Below are 26025 nucleotides of genomic sequence, written 5' to 3'. Positions count from 1 at the left end.
TAATAGCAGGATCTTGCACTGCATTATGCAGTGCCTGGCTGGAGAGCTACTCAGGAGAGGCTCTTAATTGACTATCTAATGAAGCAGCCAGCTTTTCTGGTGTGAACCTGTGGGGTAAAATGCAGAGGCGGAAAAAAAATGCCAGGCACAAATCACAGCATAATGCCATGAACAGGGGTAAGGATGTACTTTGTTCTAAACAACCTGAAAGACAGATAAATAGTGAAAATAACACAAGCTACAAGCTAGGGAGGAACCCAAAGGCTAAACCCAGAGTCAGGGACTGTCCTCTAGAGACAGGCAATATTATCACCACATTTGACAACAGTTTCCTCATCGATTCTTCTCGCATTTGGCATCTTTGCCTACATTTTGGCTAATAGTAGCAAACACAATGATCAGCTTTTTATAAGGAAGCTGCAGATAATCAACGGGAGTCATGCTGACTTCGGCAGCACAGGCCAGCCTGAGAGGAGACTTTGATGCCCAGCCCTTCGAAACTGACTCACAAAGGGAGCAGCAGGGAAGCTGGACCAGCCAGGGCAGGCCTCTTGTCAGCCCACAGACTGCTGACTGATACCCATCAGGGGATTCAATGAATGGTATGTGGTTGTTTGTATGCAGATTGCTTCTCTCTCACACTGTGATAAAGGAAATTTAGCACAAGGTGGGGAAATGCTCCATTGAAAAGAGTTGTTTTTTTAGGTCACCTTTAAGACAGAAGGAATCTGCAGTCACTGCTGCCTTTACTGATGTGGACAATGACAATCTAATGACCTTTAAAGCTGGTGACACCCTTGCTGGCTACGCGGACAGCTCAGATGGAAACCTGGCCCGTGTCCTGCAGTAGCCCTGCAGCCAGCATTGCCCACCACCACCCTCTCCGGAGCCCTGACAGGGACTGGGGCCAGGCAGATGTGGGCTGGGAGGGCTCCTGGATCACGGGCTCGTCCACACCCCTGCGCCAGAGCCTGCCTTGCCAGGCTTGATTTCATGAGCTGTGGCTGTAAGAAAGTGTGTCTGTATCTGGAGAGGATGGCTGCCTGCAGGGGTGGGAGTGACAAAAGGAGCCCCATCACCACTTCAGACCTGAAGGCAGTACTTCACAGCCTTTCATTGAGGGACACAAACTCAGCTACAGCCTCCATCCAATACCTGCTCTCCTCCAGATCAGCCCTTGATTCCTCTCCCTCCCTCCCAGTAACAACTTCTCCTTTCCTCATAGATTTGGTCCCTTGCTGGCTCCCAGCCAGACTGACAGGGTTCCTGTCTGCCATCCCTTCCCACAGCATGGCCAGGCCACCTCAGCTGCTGGACCACCCCACATTGCCTCTGCCCTGAGTCAGGGCGTAGATGCAGTGTGAGGTCAGGCACAACCCAGCACAGCCTGCTGGGCTCACAGGAGGTGTGAGCAGGGAGGGAGAGGCAAGGGGGGCTGAGGTGGGTCTTCCCACCTGCATTCTTTGTCATCCTCACTGATAGCAACTGGCCTTAGCAAACCCCAATATCTGGCTGAATCACTAAACTTTCAGGACTAATCTGCATCCTAACCATAAACTAACAGTGGTGGTGATCTGGCTGCTCAATGGCCAGTTACGCAGTCCAGGCAACCACCAGCAACAGCATTTTCCTCATCCATCTGAGCCTTCACACATGTCCTGTCCTCACTGATTCACAATGAATTTAGGGAGTCTCATTCTCTTGCAGAAAAGTGTCCACATTCACATCTACCTATGGCCAGGTTGTGGGCTGTCTGTGTACCTCTGCCTGCTGCACACCTGACCCAGGGCCCCTGGGCACTGCTGCCTGTGCTCCCCATCTTCTCTTTAGAGATGCTGGATAAGCAACCCTATTGTGCTCCTTTTAGGTTCTTCCCATGGCACAGACATTTTTTTTTGGTGCTGAATGCAATGACTGAAAGCCATGTGTGTTTTCTTCCAACACATGACCAAAGGAATGCAGGCACAGGGCAGGTGCCTGTGTGCTCACACAAAACACTCTCCTGATCCCTCAGCATGCAGACACACCTCTCACATGCACACAGAGCAGAGGCTATTTTTTCAAGCTTTTATTCCCAGGCACAAAATTCTGGCAAATATTTAGACAGCAACACTATTAAAAGGGCTTTGAGCAGATTTTTCTTTCCTCAATAGTAATTAAGTATTAAATAGAATTATGAACAGTTCCTCTTATTATCAGCCTGGATGGGTGCTGCCTCAGACTCTGACAGCATTGCTGACAGCAGTCACTTGAAGACTAGAGCTTCCCAGCTACAAACCCCACATCCGTGGAGAGAAAACACAGCATCACTGATTAACCCTGAATCACAACTACACAGGAGGGGGAGCTCCATGCACTTCTAACAGAGGGACAATCCCCTTTTAGCCCTAACAAGCTCCACACATGCCAGGGAGTAAAGATATATGTTTCTAGTCCTCGAATACAAGAGAGCATTTAAGGAGGGACCCTGCTTTAATTGCCATACTGTGATCCAAAAATGCACTGTCATGTTCCACTAACATCTTTACCTTCTTGGAAATGTGATGCACAGCCTTGCTTCAATTAAAAAAACAAAGGTCCTTTATCTCTGGAAAATATGCTAGAAATCACATTGAAAAGGTGGTCAAAGACATCTCCAGACAAAGACAGTTGTGTCAAACAGTCTGGGAGACAGGCACTGACTCACACACTCACCTGTCTTGTAGATCTCGTAGCGCAGAGAGAAGCCGGCACCTTGCCGTGCATAGTCTGAGGTGAACTTGATATAGAGAGAGGGGCCAGAAGAGATGATGGTGGGAGGTGCGATGTTCCCGCAGTGCTTGCCCAGCAGGTCTGCCGCCTCGCTGTCCCCGTCGCGGATCTCGATGTAGTCGTACCTGCGGAGGCAGGTGAAACGGCAGGGAAACCATCTGTCAGGGACATGCTTCAGGATGCCAGGCACAAGCAAAAACCACTCTTGGTACCTGCATACTTCACAGAACACCTTCCAGACAGGTACCTGGGACTCTCTTACTCACACCACACCACAGACCCCAGAACATTTTATCTCTTTTGTCTGACTACATTAAGTCCTTTCCTCTGCTGTCATTCACGTGATTAATTTGTTGCACATACATCTGCTTCACCTTCACAGCCAACATGCAAAATTTAGGACACACTTTACCTCCATTTCCACAAAACTCCTTTGGCATGGGAGAAGATCAGACACAACTCTCCCGGGGCTGCTCTCCTCCCCTGAGCTCTCTTCTGAAGTGCCATTGTGCTGTTTGGCAGGGCTCACTTTATTCCAGTATCCATGTGGGATTTGGCCAAGTATGTGCCAGGTGAGACTGTCAGTGTTCAATCTGTGTGAGAAGGTAGCTCTTTTGTGCACTGACACCACACTGGTCCTTTAGCAAGCATGGCAAGTACACTCACTTAGCACTTGGACATCAATATTAATCCGCTTCTATTAAGTGCTAGTGAAGATTTTCTGTGGATGAGAAGTTTTGTATATGAGCTGGGTACCCACACTCATAATTGCTGATCCTGTACACCCAGCAAACCTGTAACTGCAACCTGCCTTTGCTAAACCCTACTTGAAGAATGTTTCACCTGCCCACTGGCCTGGGTATGTGACTGGTCTGGGGAGGAATGCATAAGGTTAGAAGAATTGCCTCTGGTGCAGAGACAAAAGCTTGTTGCAAAGCTTGGCTGGCAGGTGAAATTGCCACAGAGATCCCTTCATATTTTCTAGGCCATGTGTAGGCAAGGTAGTAGTATCAGGCTCTGTGTACTGTGAAGAAACAAACAGCTTTTACATGTACATCTTGTTCTTCAGCTGCTTTCTAACACCCACGTTCTCCTGCCCCTCTCCTCTGTGGCCAGCACGCTGCTATTTACAGAAACTGACCATCTCTCTAGGGCTGTTTATTTGCTTTGTATCAACCTGTTTGAACAACACACTACAGCTCTTCTTAAGGGGCCAGGGAGGAAAAAAGCAATTCCAGGCTGCCAGGAATCTGCCTTTCTTCTTTGTCACAAGATCTTCTGTTTGAGAATGGAGAGTTGAAAGGAGAAGTAGCTTGCTGGATACAGAATGATCCTCATGTGACTCATTCCCGTTCTGCAAAGCACATATCTGCAAGCAACCGCCTCAAAACAAACTTGCAGGGACTTAGTGTGCTCCTCCACAAAGAAAGATGGCCCAGACAGCTTTGGTTTCACTCCTTTCTGGGATTAAATCAGGCTGAGAGCCAGAAGCAAAATGCCTGCAGATAAAATCCTGCCTATGCTGGACTGAGCACTCAACTGGCTGCAATTGCCCAGCCTTTAACTTCATTACAGAGTCAATTGGCTTGGCCAAGGTGAAATCCAAGTGGTCTTGAGAAGTGGCACTCGAAGAGGAAGAGCATTTGGCTTAGCTGGTGTGTGGACACAGAGCAATGCAAATGAAGCTCTGCTCCCCCTGCTCTCTCCTCAGCTTGGCCTACCCCCTATCACCCTGTGACCCCTTATTACCCTGACACCAGTCAGCAGCACCCTGCGTGACCCCACTAATGTCCATCATGTGTAGCTTTATCCTACTTCTCCAGGGAGAAGGAACATAGAAGGCAATGTTAGGGCTTCTTCTAAGTAGAATTTTTTCCTCCTTGTTTGTCTATTTATTTAAAGTAGTACTGAGCAAACAGCAGGGACATTTTGTTCTCTAAATAACTACTTGCTTTCAGTGTGCTTGCAGCCTTTCCACATCTGAAGTGCACATCTGTGCTGCAGAGCTAGTGGCTACTAGTGAAATTGTGAGTATGTGGCAAAAAATTAATTTGGCAAAAACATGAATGTTGGCAAAACACAGTTAATGGAGTGGACTGTAAAAGCTGCCATTTTCATGCTTAGGCAGAGGTTAGCTGCATCCCAGGGAATCACATCTGTTTGTGCCCTCGTGGGGTTGTACTTTGCCAACACAGTACATGGCTTCAGCTGCTTGACTGCAATGATCACAGCTTCTGCTGTGGCCAGCACAACAAATACCCTACTGCTGTCCCCATGGCTCCTCAAGCCACCCAGTTCTGTAGGAGCCCTGGAGTTCCAGAAGCAAGTTCTGGACCATGAAATATTTGCTTATTGAACAGGTGACAGACTTCCAATAATACATACAATTAGGGAATATTGCAATCTGCTCATGGGCAATCTGCAAATGGAAAATTAGAAGAATGAATCTAGTAAGTAAATCATCAGGAAATATTTGCCTCCTTAAATTAAGCCCTATTTGGCTTCATTCAAGCATCTGACTTTGTTTTCTCACACTGGAGCTAATCCTTAATAAATCAAATGTTAAAAACAACTGAAAAAAGCCTTTACGAGAAGGTCAGGAAATAATTTTTTGCCAAATGTAAAATTAATAGAAATGTATAAGAGTTTTCTTCCTTAATCAAAAAATCTTGGCCCAAGCCCTCTGCTCTGCATGAGGCAAAACCTTTCCTTTGGGTCATATAAACAGAGTGTGAGCTGGGGATGTATTACACTTGGGAGATAGCACCAGCCCAGATGAGCAGGACCCCCTACTTCCTCTCCATCACAGCAATTAAGCTTTAGGCTTTCAAAATGAAACACGAAAGACAGCCAATAAAAACTGTTAAACTTCCAAACTTCAGCAAGAATGCCAGCTAATCCCCACCACAGATTCTTTTGGAACCATGTGCTTTAGTCATGTCCATGCCTTGGCCCACCATCAAACAAACTGATAAAACCCATTCTCCTCATTCTGGGTCACTGGACAAGTTTCAATCCAGTTTGGCCAAGTCTTTGCTCCTGTTAAGCTTAAGTATGGTTTCTAGACTTTCTTCTTCCCTTGTGAAAAACAAGAAGAAAAATTGGAAGAAAACCCAATCATGTTTTCTACTCTAACCATTTCATTTTCAGATGACTGTGGCCTAGGGCACAGCTGGGTGGGACACATTTATGCTGCAATGGTGTTCAAACTGTCTCATACAGTGCCCAGCAATTTGCATTTCACTCATACAACCAAATCCTTTGTTTCAGTCAACATGCACCAACATTCTTGTGGGCTGACCTCTCTGGCATTACCTCCACTGGGAAAGCTGACATCTCCAAGTACATTTCATGGCCAGTTCTCCACACCTAGGCATTGCTCCAAGGAGCCAAGCATAAACATGTGAGGGCAGGGTGCAACCTCTGTAACCCACAAGTGTATTGATGGATTGATTAACCATCTCTTCATTTGCAAGGAAGGTGACCACAGCTGGCTGCTCCTCCAATGGCACAATGGCAAGATATTCTGAGCTGCCACTTGAGTAAGAATGCCAGTGAATTGGTTTGAAACCACCTCAAACTGCTTTTTACCAGGGAGTTTTGAGGCTGGGAGGCAATGCTGGAGTGCTTTTAACTACCCAGACAACAAAGACTGAGAAAGAAGGGAAATACAAGGCTTAGATGGTCTTCTTGAAGTTGTTTAACATAATTAAACAAAAAATATACAATGCTTACAAATATCGCTGCATTTTTATTACTTTTTTAGTAGAAAGTGCTTTGCTGATGGTAAGAGAGCTTTTATAAATAATTATAAAGCACTTCTGCAGCCTGTATTATTCATGCTTGTTTGCTTGCTTTTTCCTCCACTCAACCTCTCTGCTTCCCAGGCTTTCCTTTCTCTTTTTCCCAAGTCACTTTGCTGCTGGTTTCCCAAATGAGGTGCAACAAAGGCAAACAAGCCCCAGCTGTAGCGATTATGAGAAGACCTCCAGCTTTTCAGTCCTTTTCTGCTGCAAAATAGGCAAAGATAGTGCTCCCTGACCACTGAGCCGTGCTCCATGATCCCCTAGGGCCAGGACAGACCTCCCAGGTGCCCACCCAGGCACTGCTGAGCTTGAGAAATGCTACAGCTTATCTGGGGAGCAGCACTGGAAAGCCTGTGACATTCCTCTGGGTGCTCCTCTCCAGAGGGACACTCAACACAAACAGTTTAGTGACCCATACTGCTGAACACAAAATCAACAACCCCACTGACCTTCACCCCCAGGTCCCAAGAGATGCTGAGTCCTTCCTCCCTGAAACATGCTTCAAGGGCCTTACAGGGACATCAGCTTAGAATAGGGAGAAACATGAATAACAAATTATTCATATGTTCACAGCCATATCATGAGACCTCTGAATACGTAAACTTGTGCAAGCCTTACTTCAAAGCCTACAGAGGACTGGCCAAGCTCTGACTGAGCTGACAGCTTCCTCTGTCTCTCTCTAGAGCAATGATTTGAAGTAGGTGAGGACTTGCATTCAGCAAAGCCCCGTTTCCAGTGCTTTCCAGGACTGGAGAGAGAGGCAAGGCTCTAACCTGAACTTCCCCAATGTTTAATTTGGAGCTATTATTTATAGGCGTTTCCATGGGGCTCATGACTGCAGCTGGCAAACAGTAATGATGGGATTCTCAGGAGACCCTGGGAGGTAGGAAGGCAGAGAGGAGCAGTGTCTGCTCCAAGGTCACACAGGAAGTTTGCAGCACAGCCAGGAATAGAAGCCAGTCTTGACTGGAGAGATTATATTATATTGGAGAAATCTGGCCTAGATAGACAGGGAGACAAATAGGTACAGACTGCATGCCAACAACCCTAAATTTGGGAATGCCCAGGGCTGACTTGAGCCTTCAAGATCTCTGATCTGCTTGAACCGTATGTCACTGTATCTTGAATGCATGTGCTGAGGAGAGGAAGAGAAACTGCAGTTCTAGTGAAATTCAGCAGGTGTTAATATTCTGCAGGTAGCTGGGGAAGACCTGTGCTTAGCCACAATGGTAGCTAGTAACTGCAATTGTTCCCCCTTTGAAAAGGTGGTGGGAGGTTTATTTCTCAGAAATTGTTATAAAAAGCAAAAGGTTTTTTGAACATCCTCTAAGAACAGACAGTTTCTTAGAAATTAAATAGCAGCAGCAGTATAGAGATAGTTTAAAAATGGTGAACCAGCATCTCCGTGCTTGTTGTGCAATCAAGAGGTGGCTAGAATTAATGTCCATTACATACTAGCTGGCTTAGTAGATTTTTCTGTGTCACCACCCATCTTCATGCTCTTTTGTATGCCACCTTCCAACCAAATCCTTATTTCATGGGTGGTTATATTGCAAAAGACAAAAAAACTTTTCTGTGATGTTTACACAATCTTGAGTGACTGCAGGACATGCCCTTCACAGGTTAAATTGTTCTAGAAGCTACTGAGGACTTTTAAATTATTTTTTTTTAAAGCCATGATAGCAGAGGCAAGCACCACTGTTGTCTGATGAAACAAGAGCAATGAAGTTTGATCTTAGCTGCCAGCCCTTAATCAGAGTAATTAATTAAAAATGCAGCAGATGAATTGGATTCTCCTTTGACTTGAACTGGTTTTACACATGTGTAAATCATCATTTTAAGGGTAATCACTCCTAATTTATCCTGGTGTGCTAAGAGAATCAGTCCTCATAGACACAAGCTCTGATATAGCTTTGTGCACAGAACTAAAAAGCCTGTACCACATCTAGGTTTAGCCAACTAAATGTCCTCTACGCTCAGTGGAACCAGATTTCTCACACCAGCTTGGGACGGATTAATTGTTCTTCTGCAGTGACAACAGAAGGACTTTAAATCACTCTTACTGACTAGACCTGGGCTTTGGGTGTCTGAACAATGCAGAGATGAATCTGATCTCAGTCTGAACCTTTTGGGGCCATTTTTGCCTATGCTGAGGCAAAAGATGCTCACAAAGCTTGCCCTTGTTTTGCCCTTATGGAAATAACTGACTCTGGCAACAACAGAGAGAAATGGGCTATAATTGCTCTGAATCTGAAGGGATTTCACTGGATTTCAATGACTAAAATGACAAAAATCCAATGGCAGCAGGGAGAGAGCTAGGGTGGTGTGGGGGGAGTGGGGGGCGATGGCACAGGCAAAACTGCTTAGGATTTCTCAGAAGTTTGTTTTGAATTTTTTGTATCCAATTATGTCTTGAGTAATCACAGTACTGTGGGGGTTTGTAATCATTCTACTGTGCTTTGGATTATTTCCTTATCTCCTCAAAAAATCTGACCAGAATTTCTGAGAAATTAAAAAAATGCAGTAATCCAGTTAAAGGGGAAGAAAAAAAAAAAACAAGAAAGGGAGAGAAAAAGAAAAATAGAGAAGGCGAGAAAATAACCCTATTAGACTGGAAAACAACTTCAAAAAGCCTTGAAGACAAAAAATGCAAACTATAAAGAGACTCTATTTTTTACTCTGGGTAGTTGTTTTCACCCCCTTATAGGTACTGTTGATAGGAAGAGACTTTCAGCAGTTACTGAAACTAATGCGGGGGGCTAGGTGGGGAAGGTAGCCAAAATACTTCGTGCAAAGGCAGGAATAAAACCTAACTGCAAAGTGCTCCTGAGGCAAGTGACTCAGGAGGGAATTTCAGCTCCTAGCATGCTGCTGCCCTCCCTTGAGACAGGAGAGCAAAGGCTCCCCTGTGCATTGCTGCTCATGCCGGGCTGCCTCCATCAAGCTGTGCTGCCAGACCGCTGCGGAAAGGCGCCCTGGAGTGCAGAGGTGCTCTCATCTGGGGCACGGCTGGAAAACCCACCGCTATATCAGAGAAGAGATGTGCCAATGTGCACTTCAGGGGTTTTCTGCAGGCTGTTGTTCAGGAGCTACACATGGCTGTTTAATTTTATTTCTGTCTCCAGAACCATCTCTATAAATTCCTCGCTCTTCTATTTTTAGCTACAGGGGTCTTTTGTTGCAAGACGTCTTTGGTGTTCATTGGTGAGGGGAGAATCATGGTGAAATCAGGAATAAAATATATAAAGCATGCTCAGAATAAGCCCCCTCTCCATGGCATTCTGCCTTCTGTTGCTGCTGTAAGGGAACTGAAGCAACTCACAACCCTTTCATACCCCAAAACACAGGACACTTGAGAAAATGCATTTGCACTTTTCTCCTTCTGCTACAATCCATCTGTGGAAAAAAATTAGACTTTGGTTTCTATGTCATTTTACTGTCACCACTCACAGGCACTTAATCACTAACAGAGAGAAAAAAATAAATATAATAAAAGATAACAGCCAAACAAAAGGAAAATTTACTGCTGAAAAGCAGCAGAGCAGGCAGAAGGCAAGGGCAAATGCTCACTTTGATCTCTTTGCAGTGGGGGGACAGATCTCCCTTTTCTGATGGGATCTAGTGCCTGACAGCCCAGGCAATAGATGGAGATGAGCTTAGGTCAGGCTGTCCAGGTTCTAGGGTGCTGATGAGCATTAGGGAACACTCACCTGGCCTGCTGTGCCAGAGTGAGTGATGTCCCATCACACCTTGCTGGTGCAGTATCAGTCACAGCCTTAGACACAATATGCAGTGAAAAGCAAAAGTAAAGAGTAAAAACTGGGATCAGATGGGGATCAGAGCTTGGTAGCTGGGCTTTCCACTATCACTCATTTGCACTGGCTTTTTTTTTTTTCAGCACAAAACTGAAATAAACACCTCGTTAAGCACCAACTGTATGAAGGAGGTAGTAAGAACAGAGCCCTGACCAGCCCACCCTCACCCTCCTGGCTGTCTACATCCCTCATTAATGATGTATGGTCACCCTGGGACTGGCCCACCATAGCATGACTTTCTGACCCCGCATTTTCTCAGACACAGCCTGTTCACAGCCCAGATCCTGCCTTAGCTGATGCACAAGTGAGTAAAGCTTTGCTGCCAAGACTGGCCTGCAGCCTCCACTGTTTGGGCATTCCCACAATTTGGCTGTGCCAGCTTGTAGTAAGAGCTGTTTCTGGGACAAACAGTGCACCAAACCTGCCTGATCCCTCCTTGCTTACTGCATAGCACAGCATCTCCTACCCCCTTCTCTCCTCACAATATGGGCATTGCAGCTCAATAGCCATCTGAACCAAGCAGTGCCAAGTCTGAGCCCAGTCAATGCCTGAGTGAGGGCGGGTGCTGTGCCATGCACATGCCACACTTTGCTGTGCACTGGCAGCAGTGACCTCCTGCATGGCTCTCTTTGACAGCAGTGACTATCTGGAGGTGTGGGAGGAATTAGCTGCTGGCAGGGGCTGGTTGGTACCCCTGAGGTGAGCTCAGCCCAGCCTAGGACAGCAGGTCAGAGAGGCAAGCCACATCAAGATAGAGGGAGACCAAGGCAAGGGAATGGGATGCTGCATGAGGCTGGTAGGTACCTTTTCTCCTTAATGTGCTCTGGGAACAGGGGGATGGAACTGTCCCTGTTTCTTCCACAAATAAGGACCCTGACACTGCTTTGTTCAGAAAGCTTTTCTTTCAAGCAACCCTTGAGTCACCCTCCTGTTCAGCCACGGCAGTGTGTCTGCTTTGTCCTGCCAGCTCAGCCATGGAGTGTTTACAAGCCTCCCTCACCCTTCCAGGCTGTGGTTCAGCTCCATTGACACTGAAGGCAACAGGCTCCCCTCTTGGCGTGTGATGAATCAATTACTTCCTCTGACACTCTATTACTATAGCCCTTACATCTCCAGATTGCAGATGAAAAGACAGGCTGAGAAGGGGGACAGGGAAGGGGAGAGGTCTCCTGAGGTCTCCTTCAATTGAGTTGTTGGACATCTGAAGAAATCCCCATCTGCCATATTTAAAGACAGAGAGATGTTTTTCTCCACAATGGCAGAAAAATCAGAGGGCTTTCACAAAAGAAAACCTAAGAAATCAGATGGGTCAAAAAACTTCAACAAGACGCAGTGCACATAGATCAATGGTAAGTCAGTCCCCTCTGCTGATGGAGATCCCAGACCTTGTTCCCACCCATGATTAACAGCCAAACATTGATATTACCAAAGAGGCAGTCATTACACCTTCCTTTTCACTGCAAAATAACAACGTAAATGAAACCTCATACCAACACTCACAGAAGAGGAAGGAAGCTGAGCACATGCCTCAAACTCTCGTGCTGCTGTTGGAGGGATGGGGGGGGGCACATCCATCAACAACCCCAGCTCTGAGGTTTCCCTGGAGGTTTCTAACACGTGGAGCACTTCCCATGCAAACAACCTGCATGCAGCACGGCCTCAGCAGGCACCGGGCTGACAACAGGGGCTCTCCCATCACCTGTGTGTGAGGAGTACTGCCTGTCTCAGGAATGTAGAACTCCACCTCAAAAGATTCCCCACACAGCGTCTTCTGTACTGCTGCGAGAAGATGGGGGCAGTCACATAACACGAGCAGCCAACCTGCTAGTTTCTGTGCCATTTGTAGCAGAATGAAGTCTTTGGCAGAGGATTTCTGCTGTTGGACCCCACTGCTTCAGGCTCTGCTTCTAGGAATTCATTAAACAACTGTATCTCCATGTCTGACCCAGTGTTACTTTAAAACCACACCATACTAGTGTACTGTGGTTGCTCACTAAGGCTGCATGTAGATCTCAAGAATTTCTTGGGATTAGCAGTGGGGTGGGGTGAGAAACCAACAGAAAAATCCTAGTTTATTCACTCTTTCTAATGATCTACTGATCTACTACTAAGCCAGCATAAGGAAGGCTTTCTATGGTATGTTTGAACTAATATATCAAAGACAGTTGCTTAAAACATCCTAGCTGTGATTAGTGGACCATGACTGCTATTAACTTATAAGGAATTCCAGGATCACCAGACCGTGGTTTGTAACATATTATTATGATGCCATTCAGTGGTGGTGTGCAGCCACTTGAGTTAAAGGAAACGGAGAACTTGCCTCAGACTGAAACCTGACCTCCCCCAGTTCCTTCAAATATGTTCTATGCTGAGTTCTGGCCAAAAGCAACCACAAATTTCTTCTGTTTTTCAGTCTGCTCCTAACAGTCTGTTCTTTTTATTTTGCATTCATATTTAATTGCAGAATTCACACCCAGCCAGAAAAGACTGAGAATAAACTGGTCGTCTTCTGCTGCACTCTGACCTACTCCTGTGTGATGCTTCTGCTCAGCAGCCTTTGGAAGGGAGCGTGCTTTGCACTGTTGCTATCTAGACTGGGTTTTATGCCTGCAAATGCCCAGATCTTCTTTTCTTTATAACACAGGGAATTTTAAGTGATTCACCAAGGCAGGAACAGTAAATCAATAGCAGGGAAGGGAAAGAACCCAAATCTCACAACTCCCAGAACTGGTATTTGCTGGGGAGTCCCCTGTTACAGCCTGACAATAGGAATTATATCCATTAAAAAGGCTACAAGTATCTAAGTCACACAGTTGCTCATTAAAAGGCTAAACTAGCTCCTATGTAAATCAAAGTAAAATTTCACATTTCTTTTACTGGGCTTTGCATCTAGTCCTTAATAAAAATTGGATAACTTTATAAGTCTAGCACTCCCCTTACATTCACTAAATCTTCAAACTCCTGCATCCAGACAACAAACCCATGATGTAGAAGAGCATTGCTAAGCCCTCTGTACAACACAAAAAAGTGACCAAGACTCATAGTCCCACAGACATTTATTTAGGCTCCTGAGACCTGTTTGGGATGAGGCTCTGTGAAGGGTGTCACCTGGTGTCACACCGTGGGCTGGAGCACTGTTGCAAAGATAGTCAAGGGCCTCATGCTCTACTGAAAGCCGGAGCACCTCAACACTGTGGTTATCAGGCATTCCAGTGGGATTGCTCTACTCCTATCCTACGCCTCTGCACTAAGCAGGGACTGCTAAAATACAAAAGATTTAGAGCTGGAGTGTAGCTTACATTGCTTGCTCAAAAAAGGCACGTTTCTGACACTTTTAGCTGAATTCTAAACCCATTTTATCAGGAGTCACCACAGCCAGCCCTGTGCTTTCTCCCTCTCCAGATACTGTGAGGTCCTATTCCTTCCCTCGCTGGACAGAGAGGCTGAGTAAGAAGCGAGTACTCCACCACAACTACCAGTTCCTCCTCAACAGCAGGAAGGAGGGGGAGAGGTCTCTGTCTCTAATCCTATTGTTCCCAGTGTCACCAGCTGGCCCTCAATTTGTCAACATGCCAACAGGAAGCAAGGTGCAAAATGAGATTTGACTCCTCTGCAGCGGATGTCAGTGAGCTGGCGGGTCATAGGAGACCCCATGAGAGTGCATTTGGGGCCACCATCTTCTGCAGGGCCTGGACTGGGCCTGTCCCTCCAGGAAAAGGCTCTGGGGCGTAGAGAAGCACAGCCACAGAGCAAGCAGAGATGGGAGGCAGAGATGAGGGATGTGAACAACCTTGAGCTGTTAACTCATGTGGCTGATCTCACCATCACAGCTAACCCATTCACTGATGTTCCATTTTGGAAAATAACCCGGGTTTGATGGGAATTATGAACCATACAGTGGATGCTGGATGGAGTTAAAAAACAATAGAAGCTCATTTGAAGACAAGTTGAGCTGCAGTGTCATGTTACCCAGACTGAATAATTTCCTGTACATTGGAAATGTTGCTTCTGGCTACTCATGCCACAAATGTATGAGCAAGCAAATGCCTTCCTTTACACCTAATCTTTGACTTCCCCTCACTGCAAAGTTAAAGCTCGACTCCCCCAGTACTTCAGGAGATGCAGTCACTTCCCCTTGCATCCTAGCAAAGAGCCCCTCCAACCCCTGGCATTCTCTAGTGCTCCAAATGTATTTCTCTTTTCTAAGCATTTTGCCAATCACAAGATGAACTGCAATTGTTTCTAAAATGTTTGCTAATAAGCTACTTATGCATACTTTTCAAAGCATTTACTAATTAGCTGTCCATGATTGCTGCCTTGTCTACTCTTAACCTTCACCGATAGAAGGATGGCTTATTGCAATATTATGCTCTTGTTTGAAGGAGATGGCAGGAGAGGCAGACTGAATTTCCACAGCTGCCTGCCTGGCTGTGGGTACTGAGTTGCAGCTCTGCCTGCCACCTCAGCTCAAAGGAATTTGAGCCAGTGTCCCTGTGGCTCTCTAGGAAGAATGCAGAGCTGGTTTGTTCCAGTGCCCAGCTTTTTGGACGCTCAGGAGATGGCCATGCTGCCGTAAGAGGCCTTCACTGGCTGTCCAAGCTGCATGTCTCGCCCTTTGAGCTGTGGCATGCTGCTGCCGGCGTCCCCTGGCCAGCCGTGCTCTGCCAGATGGGCGCTAGGAGCACGCTGCCTGCCTGGCCAAATCTTGGCTCACTCTGGCCTTCAGGCTGGGAGCAGACATGTCTCCTCCTGCCATGCCTGCCTGTATCCAGCACACATCAGGATGATTCGACTCTCTTGGCACCATTAAGGCACTTACGAGGTCACGGTTATCACCGCATAAATTTCCTCATGACAGTGGAACCAAGTTCCTGTTTCTTGAAACCTTCTGGGCTCGACAGTGGGACTCAAAGTCAGGAGGAAGAGTCTGACTGCAGCTCAATTTCCAGTTTGCCGCCTCCAGCCTATTTTGGGAGTCCCCAGCCCGTCCCCAGAAACTTTCACCAGCGTTTGGCATGTGCCAGCAGAGGGGGCTGCGAGCCACGGCAGCGGCCCCCTAAATCCCAGGCAGGGATCCCACCGATGGCAACCCAGCTGCAGCATCTGCTGGGAATGGCTGCAGAAAAATCCACTGGCCATGGCCTGACTTTTTTAAAACACTGCTCCTCTGGAGCAGATGTCATGACTCAGCTGGAAGGTCTTCTGCTGGCAGAGGAAGCACGAGCATGTCCACTGCAGCCTGCAGGGAATGTGCCTCTGCTGCGGGTGCGTGGCCCAGCCTAACTCTGGTAGGGTCAGCTGAGTGTGGCTGGGGGCGGCAGAGCCAGTCCCAAACGCAGGAGGGAGCTTTAAGTGGTCCAAGGAGAAGACCAGCAGCGGGAGGGTGGCGCAAACAGAAAAGGTGGTTGGTCATAAATACAGTGACTCATGCATAGCTGAGGTTTTGAACTTGGATTTTCCAAGCAAGCAGAGCAGACAGTACAGCAAAATGGCAAGTAAGGAGTGGACAGCTTAGCTATATGACTGCAAAAGCTGGGGTATGGCAGTCCCTGTTGCCCGCCTATTGCAAATGGTTCACTGCTGGGATCCCAAATAAATCCCAGCATGCACAAGACTGCCCAGCAACCCCCATATTACACAGAAGTGGAAACATTTCACTGCAGCAGCAACCTGCTCTTTTCCACTGGATGCCACTTCCCTGTTCATTGAACAGACACCAGTGTGGGGTGCGGTACCTGAGCTACAGCTGCACTCGCAACATGCTTGGGAACAAACAGCCAGGCACTAGGATGATCATTTCTGAATAGCTCAGCAGATCTTTTATCAGAGCATCAAACTTCCCTTTTGGCTCTGCTACTGTGGCCCCACAGCTGCAGGACAGCACAAACAATGGCCCAGGCCCGTACTCCCTGTCACAGCATGCCCAACTTCCCTGCCACAGGAATCCCTGCTGGTCCACAACAGCAGGAGGACACCAATTTTCTTAACCTATCATGCTTCCAAAGCAAGACACTTCCTCAGAGCACAGGTACATCACTCAGAGGGGCTTCAATTACACCAAATTACTCCTTTCATGATGGTGGTGATAGAGTGCAATTACTTAATGCAGCTGGACACATCTGAAAAATAAAAGCCCAGATGTGCCTCCAAAAAACAACAGCAACAAGCAGCACTGAGCAGCCACCTCTGTCTGCACCTTGGGCATCCATCCCTGGCTGATGCTTCCACCCTCCTCCAGACTGCCAAAGCTGTTCTCTTCAGCCAGCTCTTGCTCTGGCATCTAGGCAGCACCACGTTCATAGGCCCCTTCCAGCCAGCTGCTGGCCAAGGGGAAATCACTGACATTTCTTCAGAGGTCCCCAGCGTGCCAGGCACAGTACAAAACACAGGAGGAAATGCCTCCTGTCCCAAAGGGAAATCCAAAGCAGATACAAGGAAGGCCAGAAGGGACACAGTAAAACTAAAAAGACTTTTGGAGACATTTTGGTAGGTTTTCAAATGGGTTTTAGGAATGTAAATGTTATGCTTTATGAGGGAGAAACTTTAGCCTAATAAGGTAAAATGAAATGTTGAAAGAAGAAGCAACAGAGGAAGGGGTTATGGTGTTTACCTCTGGCAGCTGGAAGCACAGACTAGCCCCATTGTTGCTCCAATAGCTGCCAGGTAGCAACACCAGAGCAGGGGACCTTGTCTGCCCAGAGAGTGCCTCCATGGAGTCCATCTGCCTGTCACCTTGATGTGAATGTGCTCTATATTAATAATGAGATGTCAAAAGGAGGGCTCTGCCCTGAGACTTTCTTTGATGCTGACCTCCTGCTCCTGTTAAGGTTCATACCTGCAGCTGCAATGAGGTCTTTGCTTCTTCATAAAAAACCCTCTGATACTCACTAAATGGTCACCTATTATTAATGTAATGTAATTTGATGTATTAATGCCCAAGCTGTACAGAGTGTCTAAATTTGCCTCCTCCTGGTCAGTCACTTAAAATAATCTCACTTCTATCCATTTCTTTTTGGCCATGTTTATCGTGCACTGTTTTCATTGTTCTGTTATGCTTCCTATCAAGCACTGTCCATGAAGCTCTTCAAACCCACTCCTATTCAGTGCTGGCTTGAGAGAGCAGGCACCTTAAGTCAGCTTGGCTCTCAGCTCACAGCTGTGGCTAGCAGAAGCTCAAGAACCAGTGGATAAATCATATGTCACTTTAAGAAAAGCTCCCTTGTGCACGTACATGCAAAAAAAAGGAAAGAGTGAGACCACACAGCAGCCACTCAGAAGATTGCCACAGTAAAGCAAAAAGCAGCAAAGGGGTACCAACACCCCCAGAGCTCAAGCAGTCCTACTGAACACACCACCTGCAGCTTGAGACCAGACAATGCTCTCTCACAGGCAGCAAAACATGGCAAAAGTTGCACAAGATGCTCAGAGCTAAAACTGGCACCTTCCTACAGGTGGAGGAAAAGCCTGGTGCCCATGGGGATTTCCAGCTCTCTGACCAACCTGGTTTTGCTTGCCTGAGACTTTGACGAGGCAGAAGCTGGAGTCCTTCCTGCCCAGTTGATCCCTGCCCTGCACACAACACTGTCCTGCCCAGTACATGCAGCATACTCTTCAGATTGCAAATGTGGGCCTATACAGCTTTATTGCTGTGAATTTGGGGCAACTGCATTAGCTACAAGGAGGCTGTGCAATTCTGTATCTTATGCAAGCAGCAATAAAATCTGATAGCAACTATCATTCTCACATCCACTGCAAGGCCTTGTTGTGTTCATCTATGCCCACTTTAAGCCTTTCTGTACCTTCTCCCTTTATAGACAGGCCTGATCCTGCAAAGTGCTAAACACCTTGCACACACAGTGACTTCAGGGAGAGTTCATGGTGTTCAAAGCCTTATTAGCCCAGACTTTATCTGTAGGGGGTGACAAGATCCCCAATGACATCAATCAGCACACCTTCATTAGAGTTAGAGGAGCTATGCTGATTTATGATAGCTGAGGATCCAGCTCTGCACTTCATAACCTTCAGTACATCATCAAACCCATGCTGAATTCTTTGTTCTCTGCAGGACTGATTTTGCAGCCCCATAAATGCTTCCCCTGTTCCTTTGTCCTTTTTTACAAACAGAATTTCCCTCTTCATATGCAACCCCCTTCTAATCAACAGGACCAGTGTATCGAGCAGGACTGCTATGTCAGGCCTGTTTTAGGAGACCCCAAGCTCCTTCACACTCAAGCATCCCTGTAGCTGGCTGTGGATTCCAGATGAAACCCTCAGGTTTCTCTGTCTGCTGAGACCATGTTATTAACTCAGCCTTTTATGGTGCCCTTTGATGCCTTTAATTATTCTTTACTAGTTGTTAATTGTTTTTCCCAGACATCTAGTTTCTGGGTCCTTCCTTAGAAGAAAAAGGGAATAAAAGGCAAAAAAACCCATCTCCCCAGTTTACCAAACATAGCAGCAAAAGCACTATGGGAAGTCAGATCCAGCCCAAACACCTCAGACCACCACGCCTTCAGCCTCACATGGCCCGGATCTGTCTCCAGCCACAGGGCACTCTGCCATACCTCTGCCTAGTTACACACCAGGAAATTGCTCTGCTCTCCCAGCAGGGTTTAAAAGAAGAGTGAAGCTACTTCAACACAGAAAAAACAATAGCCTTTTAACCATTTAACCAGTTGGATCTTGCTTTCAGGTGGTATCAGGCCCAGTTAATAACTACAGGTTCATTGCAGAGTAGGCTCATCTTATGGGTCCAAAGCAGCATCTTACAACCTCACAGGGAGCCCTCGCTCTGGAAAGGTAAGGAGATGCAGCACTGTGGGGGCTCAGGGTGATGCTTGACTTCAAGTGGAAGGAAGTACAAGATACCACTAGGCAAATCAGGAAGAGGAGGTAACTATGTACTAGAGAGCAAGAGGAAGGCTCTTACTTGCAGTCATGCTTTTCGATTTCAAAGTGAGGGTTGAAGTTGAGGATAATCTTCTGGTTGGATTCAGGGGTGTAGATGACCCATTCACAGTTCTGGTGGGAGGGATAGTCATTGGGGTACCCTGGCGAGGTGATGTACCCAGCATCCTTGGAGTTCAGGCGACCCCCGCATGGCTGAGCTGCAGAGACACAGAAGGGAACAAGGCATTGAAAGACGTTCTGGGCATCAGGTGTGCACAGCAGGTCTCCCTGGGCCACTGATAGGAGTGGTCTGATAAAGACCATTCTCCAGGCCCTTGACATCCCTTTGGTACTCTAATATTGATATTAATCTCTGGGCAAGGAGAATTATTCTGCAGAACAAATATACTCGGTCCCCTCCACCTCCTGCCACACTTACATACCACATTTCACACAGACCAGAAAAGAGAAATGAATGCTCTTGCCAAGGCAATTACAGAGCCATAAAGTAAGAGACAGATTGATATCAGATCATCTGTAGCTGCCTCATTTTATCCCTTCTTTTGCCTCCTTTGCAAGCTGCTCTGTGTCAGTCCCCCACAGCTGCCTCAGGAGACACCAGAATTTAGACACTACAAATTCAATTCAGCTGCAGGAGGACAGAAAGATGTGTAGTTTCCAGGGAAGGAAACTGAGGCATGTCAGGGATGCTGGTGAGCCTAGACCCCCCAGCACGGTGTGGCAAAGCTAAGGACAGTACCTGTCCTTCCTGTCCCCAGCCTGCAACCCCATGAAAACCCCTCTCCATTTGCTGTGCACTCCCTCCCCAACCCGCCTGCTCCAGCAAACACATCTCAGCAGAGCTGCAAGCTAACCCATCCACTGGAGCTGCAGACACAGATAATCAGCAGCGGTGGTTTTGTGGGACTAGCCCACAAATGGCTGGCAATGGCTGCGTGGTAAGCAGAGGAAGCTCTCTCAGCTTTGGGCTAGAACAGACCCTAGAGGGTGATTTTGTAATCAAAAAAACATTTAATCTCATGAATGCTAAAATCAAATTTATTATTGCATTACTTGCTGGGAGGAAAATCTGCATCACGGGGTCACTTGATAACGCATTACAAATCCCAAAGTCCCTTTCTCCATGGGGCCCCCATTGTGTCTCCTGCTTTCCCTATTCCCCTGCCATCCCCTTGTATCAGCATCCAGGCCCACAGGCTGCAACAGCTGCCCCCAAAAGACAGTGTTGCCTCTTCATACCCAGCAAAACACACAAAACCCACCAAAATGGTCAAAACCCAACAAAACCCTAAGACCCTTCTAGGGCAGGCTGGCAGGCATGCGGGGTCACCCTGGTCCCACATTGTGGAAAGTTCTCCTCCCTGTCAATAAGCAGTGGGGTGCAAATGGGTTTTCTCAAGGCCCAAGTTTGCATGCCCTGAGATGGAGGCTGTAGCACAACCCACACCCCCAAGAGAGCCAAGGCACAGAGAAGCATCACCCTTGATACAGGAGGGTAACCACACATCCCAGCAGCTCCATGAGTGAAGGGTGTGTTCCATGGTGCTCCCCCTGCCTTGGTCCTGAGGGTTGTTCCTCTCCCTCCACAGCAGCACTCACTGCAAAGCCCCAGGACCACCCAGGAGAAGCAAAGCAGTGCAGATTGTGTGGCCTCAACCCCTTGCTGTGGGTCTGGCTCTGTTCCTCTGCCATAGGGTTTGCCAGGTCCCAGGGGTGACCCCTGCCAGGCTGTCACAAGTCCACGAGCTCTCGGAAGGGACATCCCAGCCCGTGTTCAAACTGCCCTCTTGCCAGAGCCAAGACGAGCAGCAGGAATCAGGCAGGACCCCTCAGCAGTAATACTTCCTGGAAAAAAAGCTCTTTGAATAAACAACCTGCTGCCTGCACGCTGCCTGCAGATAATGCACGTGTCCTGTGCAAAAACAAGGGCAACAGGAGGGCCCTTCGTGGGCCAGCGAGGCTTTCTTTGCTGTGGAAAAACTCTCAGTTTCCCCCATGTTTTTCATGCCCTCTAACACATTCATTCTTCAAAATAACTTTCTTCGCACACACCCAAAGGCAGATCTGCAGCTTTCCCTTTTTCTTAAAATAATCCTGTAAGTATCCTGAAAAATACGAGGGGAAAAAAATGCAGCACTGCCATGAAGAGCTGAGAATACAAAAAAACATCTGGTTTTGTTCCACAGGAGAGATTGCTCAACACACAAACATTTACAAACCTACATTCTTGCACAAATATCTTCTCTCAGGAAGGCATATTTGCCCACACATATGTTTATGTGGGTTTGGAGGGAGGGAGAGAAAGAGACATTCACGTGGAAAGAAGAAATTCACGGACTTGTTGACATCAATGTACAAATAGACGTGTAATTCACACTTCACTCATGTACGCACTTTCACACCTTCTCATAAAAATTCACACCTCGTTTGCACACATGTCCACCCCCTCCAGCAAAGAAAAATATTCAAGCCGCAGATTATTTTTCTTGGAATGGGCAAAGTCTCGAAACAATGAAAACACAGTCAATCCTTCCACACCTCGTGGTTCCCTCCCCGTCTCTCCAGCTTTCACACACATGCTACCCGCTAGGCTGATACCACCAACATCACCCACCACTCAGAAGCTGCTAGCCCCTTACTCATGCCGGATACCGTGAGCACCCTCTGAGCCCTTGCAACTCAACCAGTTGGAGGGGAACTGTCATGTGAACAGAGATGTCAGTTCTTCCCCAACAAACGAATTCAGGAGCAGAAGCACGGTTCTACACTGACCTTGAAACTTCTTTGCCCTGCAAGGCCATCGCAGTTCAGTAGGACTGAGCTAAAGAAAATCCTAGTCTTGATCCTAATTTCAGGCCAGATTGGTGCCCAAATTAGTCTGTTGGTGGCAGTGAGGACAGCCTGAGTGAGAGGGGCTGGAGCCCAGCTCCCTGCAGCTGAGAACTCTCCAGCAAAACAGGACAAGCAGGTGAACCTCCCAAGTAAACACGAGCACCAGCCACATCCCTCAGGTGTTCAGATATCACCAGGAAAATGTCACCATCTTCCTGGAGCAGTGAAAACCTCCCACCTGCAGGAAAGCTCATCTGTGTCTCTCAGAGAAACTATTTTATCCTTTCATTCCTACCCAAGAAGTCCACACAAATGAAGGGGGCTACTTGAGTACAGCACTGCCTTGCAATGGTGGGCAATCACATACCAGGAACTCAAGACTTCTTAGAGTTATCTGAAGAGGCAAAAATACTTCAATATCTATGTAATTGTTCTGTTGGGCTTTTTCTCTTTTGACTCACAGGTATCTAGCAGGTAAACGCCTCCAATAAGAACAAAAAAAATCTGTCACCATGCCTACTGATGGGCATAGGGTTTGACTCAGCAGTTATGTCAACCACTGTCCTTCTGTATAAAATATGGCCTGCTTTCTATACAGTAGAGGCTCAAACTGCTATGTAAATGGATTCTTACAAACTGATGCATTGCATCCATGCAAAAGAAAAAAAAAAAAAGACAAGGTTAGTGGCATGGCTACTGCTCAGTCTGTATGCATTGGAAGCAAGACGTGTTCCATAGCTAATGGGCTTCAGCAGCTTTTGCCAGCCCTGAATTCACTTAATAAAATTAAAATTAAATTCTGAAGTACAAGCCAAGTCTGCCAGGTGCATGGGACATCCCGTTGCTCAGTAAGCAAAATGCAGGCATTGAAAGCTAACTGCTGGGGCCCCTGCCAGTCCACATGATAGAGAGATCAGAGGAGTGCTGTGCCAACAAGGCCACAGGAGAGCAGCAGGGCTCCTCAGGGGAGGCTAGAGAGGTCAATACTCCTTGGCAGTGTTGGCGTATACTATGGTCAGGTTGGGAAATCTGCAGACTCCTCTTTTCATTAAGGTTCACCACAAGGCAAATTATCCCTGCAACCTCCTCCATGCAGGGCCACCCCAACAGGGCAACCACCAGAGGATGACAACCAAGCCACAGGGATGGGAAAAGAAGACCTGGAGAAGGTCATGAGGTGCAAAATCCTACAAATGCTGCATTGTACAGTGGCTAACTCCAAAGTTTCCCATGGAGATAGGCATCAGCAGCTGAGCTCCTCACCCTTTACAAGGCAGACACCTCTTTCTCTGCTCTGACCTGCTGCTGACACCCAGCCTGATGAAGTCTCCTCCTGCCTCCCCCAGGCCACAACAAGCAATCATCACTCAGAGGACCCAAAAGTAACAGCTAGGCCCCTTCACCTATACTTGGGGCTTTTCAGCTCTGCAGCTCATCAGGTACACGCTGAAACCTTAGGCTGGGAGCAGGGCATTCTCCTACTTGAATTTCCTGCCGATTAAACCCCTCTGGATTTCCCTCACCCCAGGAGAGCAGGGCTCACTGTTATTGTTGGATCTTCCACACAGAAACTAAAGCCAACTCTGCCTGTAACAAAAATAATCATCACCAGAGAGGCCCATTTCACAACAAACATATATACTACAGCTTCTCAGAACTTGCAGTGTCCAGCACAAAACTACTACGTGTTTTGAGCTCAGTTTACTTTTGGGATATCTTTCAGGGCTGCACACAAAAATTAGGGTGTTCTGGATGCCTTAGAAGCAGCAGCAGCATCACTGTCTGTGCTGATTGCAAAGAGCAGCCTTTGAGGACAGCAAAGGAACAAGGGAGAGAGACATGGGCATTCCACAGCAGGCAGATGCACTGCCTAGTCTTGTAATTTCTCTTCCTGGCATGAGGCCCTCCAGCTCAACTTCACACTCTCATTCAGCCACTGCAGAAGATTTCCATGTCCCAGGATTCAGCACTGTCCCAGGATTCAGCACTGAGATTTGCCCTGTCAACTCTCTTTCGGCACAGCAAATACGTGATCCACTTCTCTCAGGGCTGCTGAACTTGGTTCGAGCCCTTGTGCAGGAAACCCATGTTTCAGTTGTTTGTCACACAGCTCTTCAAAGATCAGAGCTTTTCAAGGTCCATGCATGTCCAAGCACTTTGCCAAACCCTGGTATGGAGGAGACAGATCTCTTCTGCCAAGGATTCATTACCATTAATGCTCATCCTGCCTCATTTCCTGAGCTCTCACCCTGGCTGGGCACAGCTAACGTGGCAAGGGATCTCACCCCAAACCACAGAGCACAACTTTTGCAGGACGCAGGAACATGAAATATGAACTCTCAGACTTAAATCATACAGTTTAACCATTGGGCAAGGAGAGATATAGTGCAGAGGAAGCTAACAAGATAAGATGCTTTATCCCCAGTAGCATAGATCATTTTAGCAGAAATGTGTTTGCTTTGGATTGCAAGATAAAGTTTCAAAGGCTTCCTGGACAAATTAATGCACAGACACACCCAAAACAACAGAAGGCTCTTACATGTACATTTCATTCCAGAGCACTACCCACATCCACATCTTGAGATTTCACACAATCAGGGAGAGTATCCTGAACATTTAATTGAGGAATTTTACCAGTTTAAGTAAAATTTCACTTTAAAGTAGTGACACAGAGAAGTAGAATTTAAAGACTGCTTTTGTGATTTGAACTAGGATTGTGTTCAATTCAAAGAGTCTCAAGCCTGTCATGAGACAAGCTCATAAAACACGGTCTGGGCTTAAGCAAGAAAGGAACGAGCCAATCCATCAGTTGAGGAATGCAGCCATTTGACTGCTTCCTAAGGCAACTGGGAAGGGATGCAATATATTCATTTTATAGCACTGGACAGCAGTGAAAGGGGAACACCAGAAAGCTCAGCAAATGGAAGATTTTAGTTCTGAGCCTTCGGAAAAAAAAAAAAAAAGAGATAATTTCAAATTATTTTTAAATAAGAAGGGAATGTTGGAGGGAGAGAGAAGATTTGGAGACTTCTGATAACTGCACTTTTCCCCCCCCATGTTAATCCACAAAAGAATTAAGTAGAAACCTTGAAACAGAGACCTACTCAAGCTTCACCATGGAAAATAAGAGGGCCAAATCCTGCATGCAAATCCAGGTAATTTGCTTTGTAATCACTGGAGTTCAGCTGATTTCTACCCCTGGGGTTCCGGATAGCCACCTTCCAGGGGCTGACATTGTTCTATACCAGTTGAGCCAGTGACAACCTTGACCTTTAAATGTCCATCCTGTCCAACCTCTCTCTCATATCTTTGAGGAGATTTTATATCGTGTTTATCCATCTTCACTAACTTTATTATTTGTCATCTTATATCACAGGTAAATGCAATTCCAGTCGGATAACCAACTTAATAGTGATAGTCTTTCTATAGATACGTGTACACACAATCCTCCCAGCTTGCCAGCGAATGTAATCTGTTGGTCTGGAATTACAACTCCTGGCTGCTCCAGTAATCATCCTGGAGAGCATGCGAGTGTGTATGTACACATGCAAGGGAGGCAGATAACTGCATTTTGAACTTGGAGAAATCATGCCTGCCTCTCTGTTAGGCTCCCAGGGGCTTGAAATCTCATGGAAACACACTGTCATCTCCCAGGAATAGGTGGCAGCTTTAGGAGACACTCAAGCTGCAAGTCAGGCAGTTTCTGAGTAAAACTCTCCAGTACTGCAGGCAGGGAAACAGAAGCTTGAACCTTCCTGCATGGCAGCCTGCCACCCTACCTATAGGCTACATGAGGAAAAAATATGATAGTGAAAATTTGCTGAGCCATCCCCATTAATGCCGTCAATAACAAACTCATTTAAAGGCCATGGAGACAAGAGACATTTCTAGCTGTACACATGGAAAAAGGA

The 26025-nt window shown here is 46.9% G+C and overlaps 1 protein-coding gene across 7 annotated transcripts in view; it reads right to left on the bottom strand.

Moving 5' to 3' along the window:
* The window catches only part of NRP2 (neuropilin 2), an 88661-nt gene that overhangs the window by 57267 nt on the left and 5369 nt on the right, over positions 1–26025 (bottom strand). For all 7 annotated transcript variants that reach the window (XR_014956751.1, XR_014956752.1, XM_085585209.1 and 4 more), the window contains exons 2-3: positions 19302–19479; positions 2695–2876 (exon numbers count right to left, since the gene is read on the bottom strand). Coding sequence is in view for 5 of the 7 variants with exons in the window: in XM_085585209.1 (XP_085441335.1) it covers positions 2695–2876; positions 19302–19479 (360 nt within the window). In the remaining 2 variants the exon portion in view is untranslated. The remainder of the gene's footprint in view (positions 1–2694; positions 2877–19301; positions 19480–26025) is intronic.

The sequence above is a fragment of the Lonchura striata genome, chromosome 7, assembly GCF_050655825.1.
Source record: "Lonchura striata isolate lonStrDom1 chromosome 7, ASM5065582v1, whole genome shotgun sequence".
NCBI lineage: Eukaryota > Metazoa > Chordata > Aves > Passeriformes > Estrildidae > Lonchura > Lonchura striata.
This window is presented reverse-complemented; position numbering and strand designations above follow the sequence as displayed.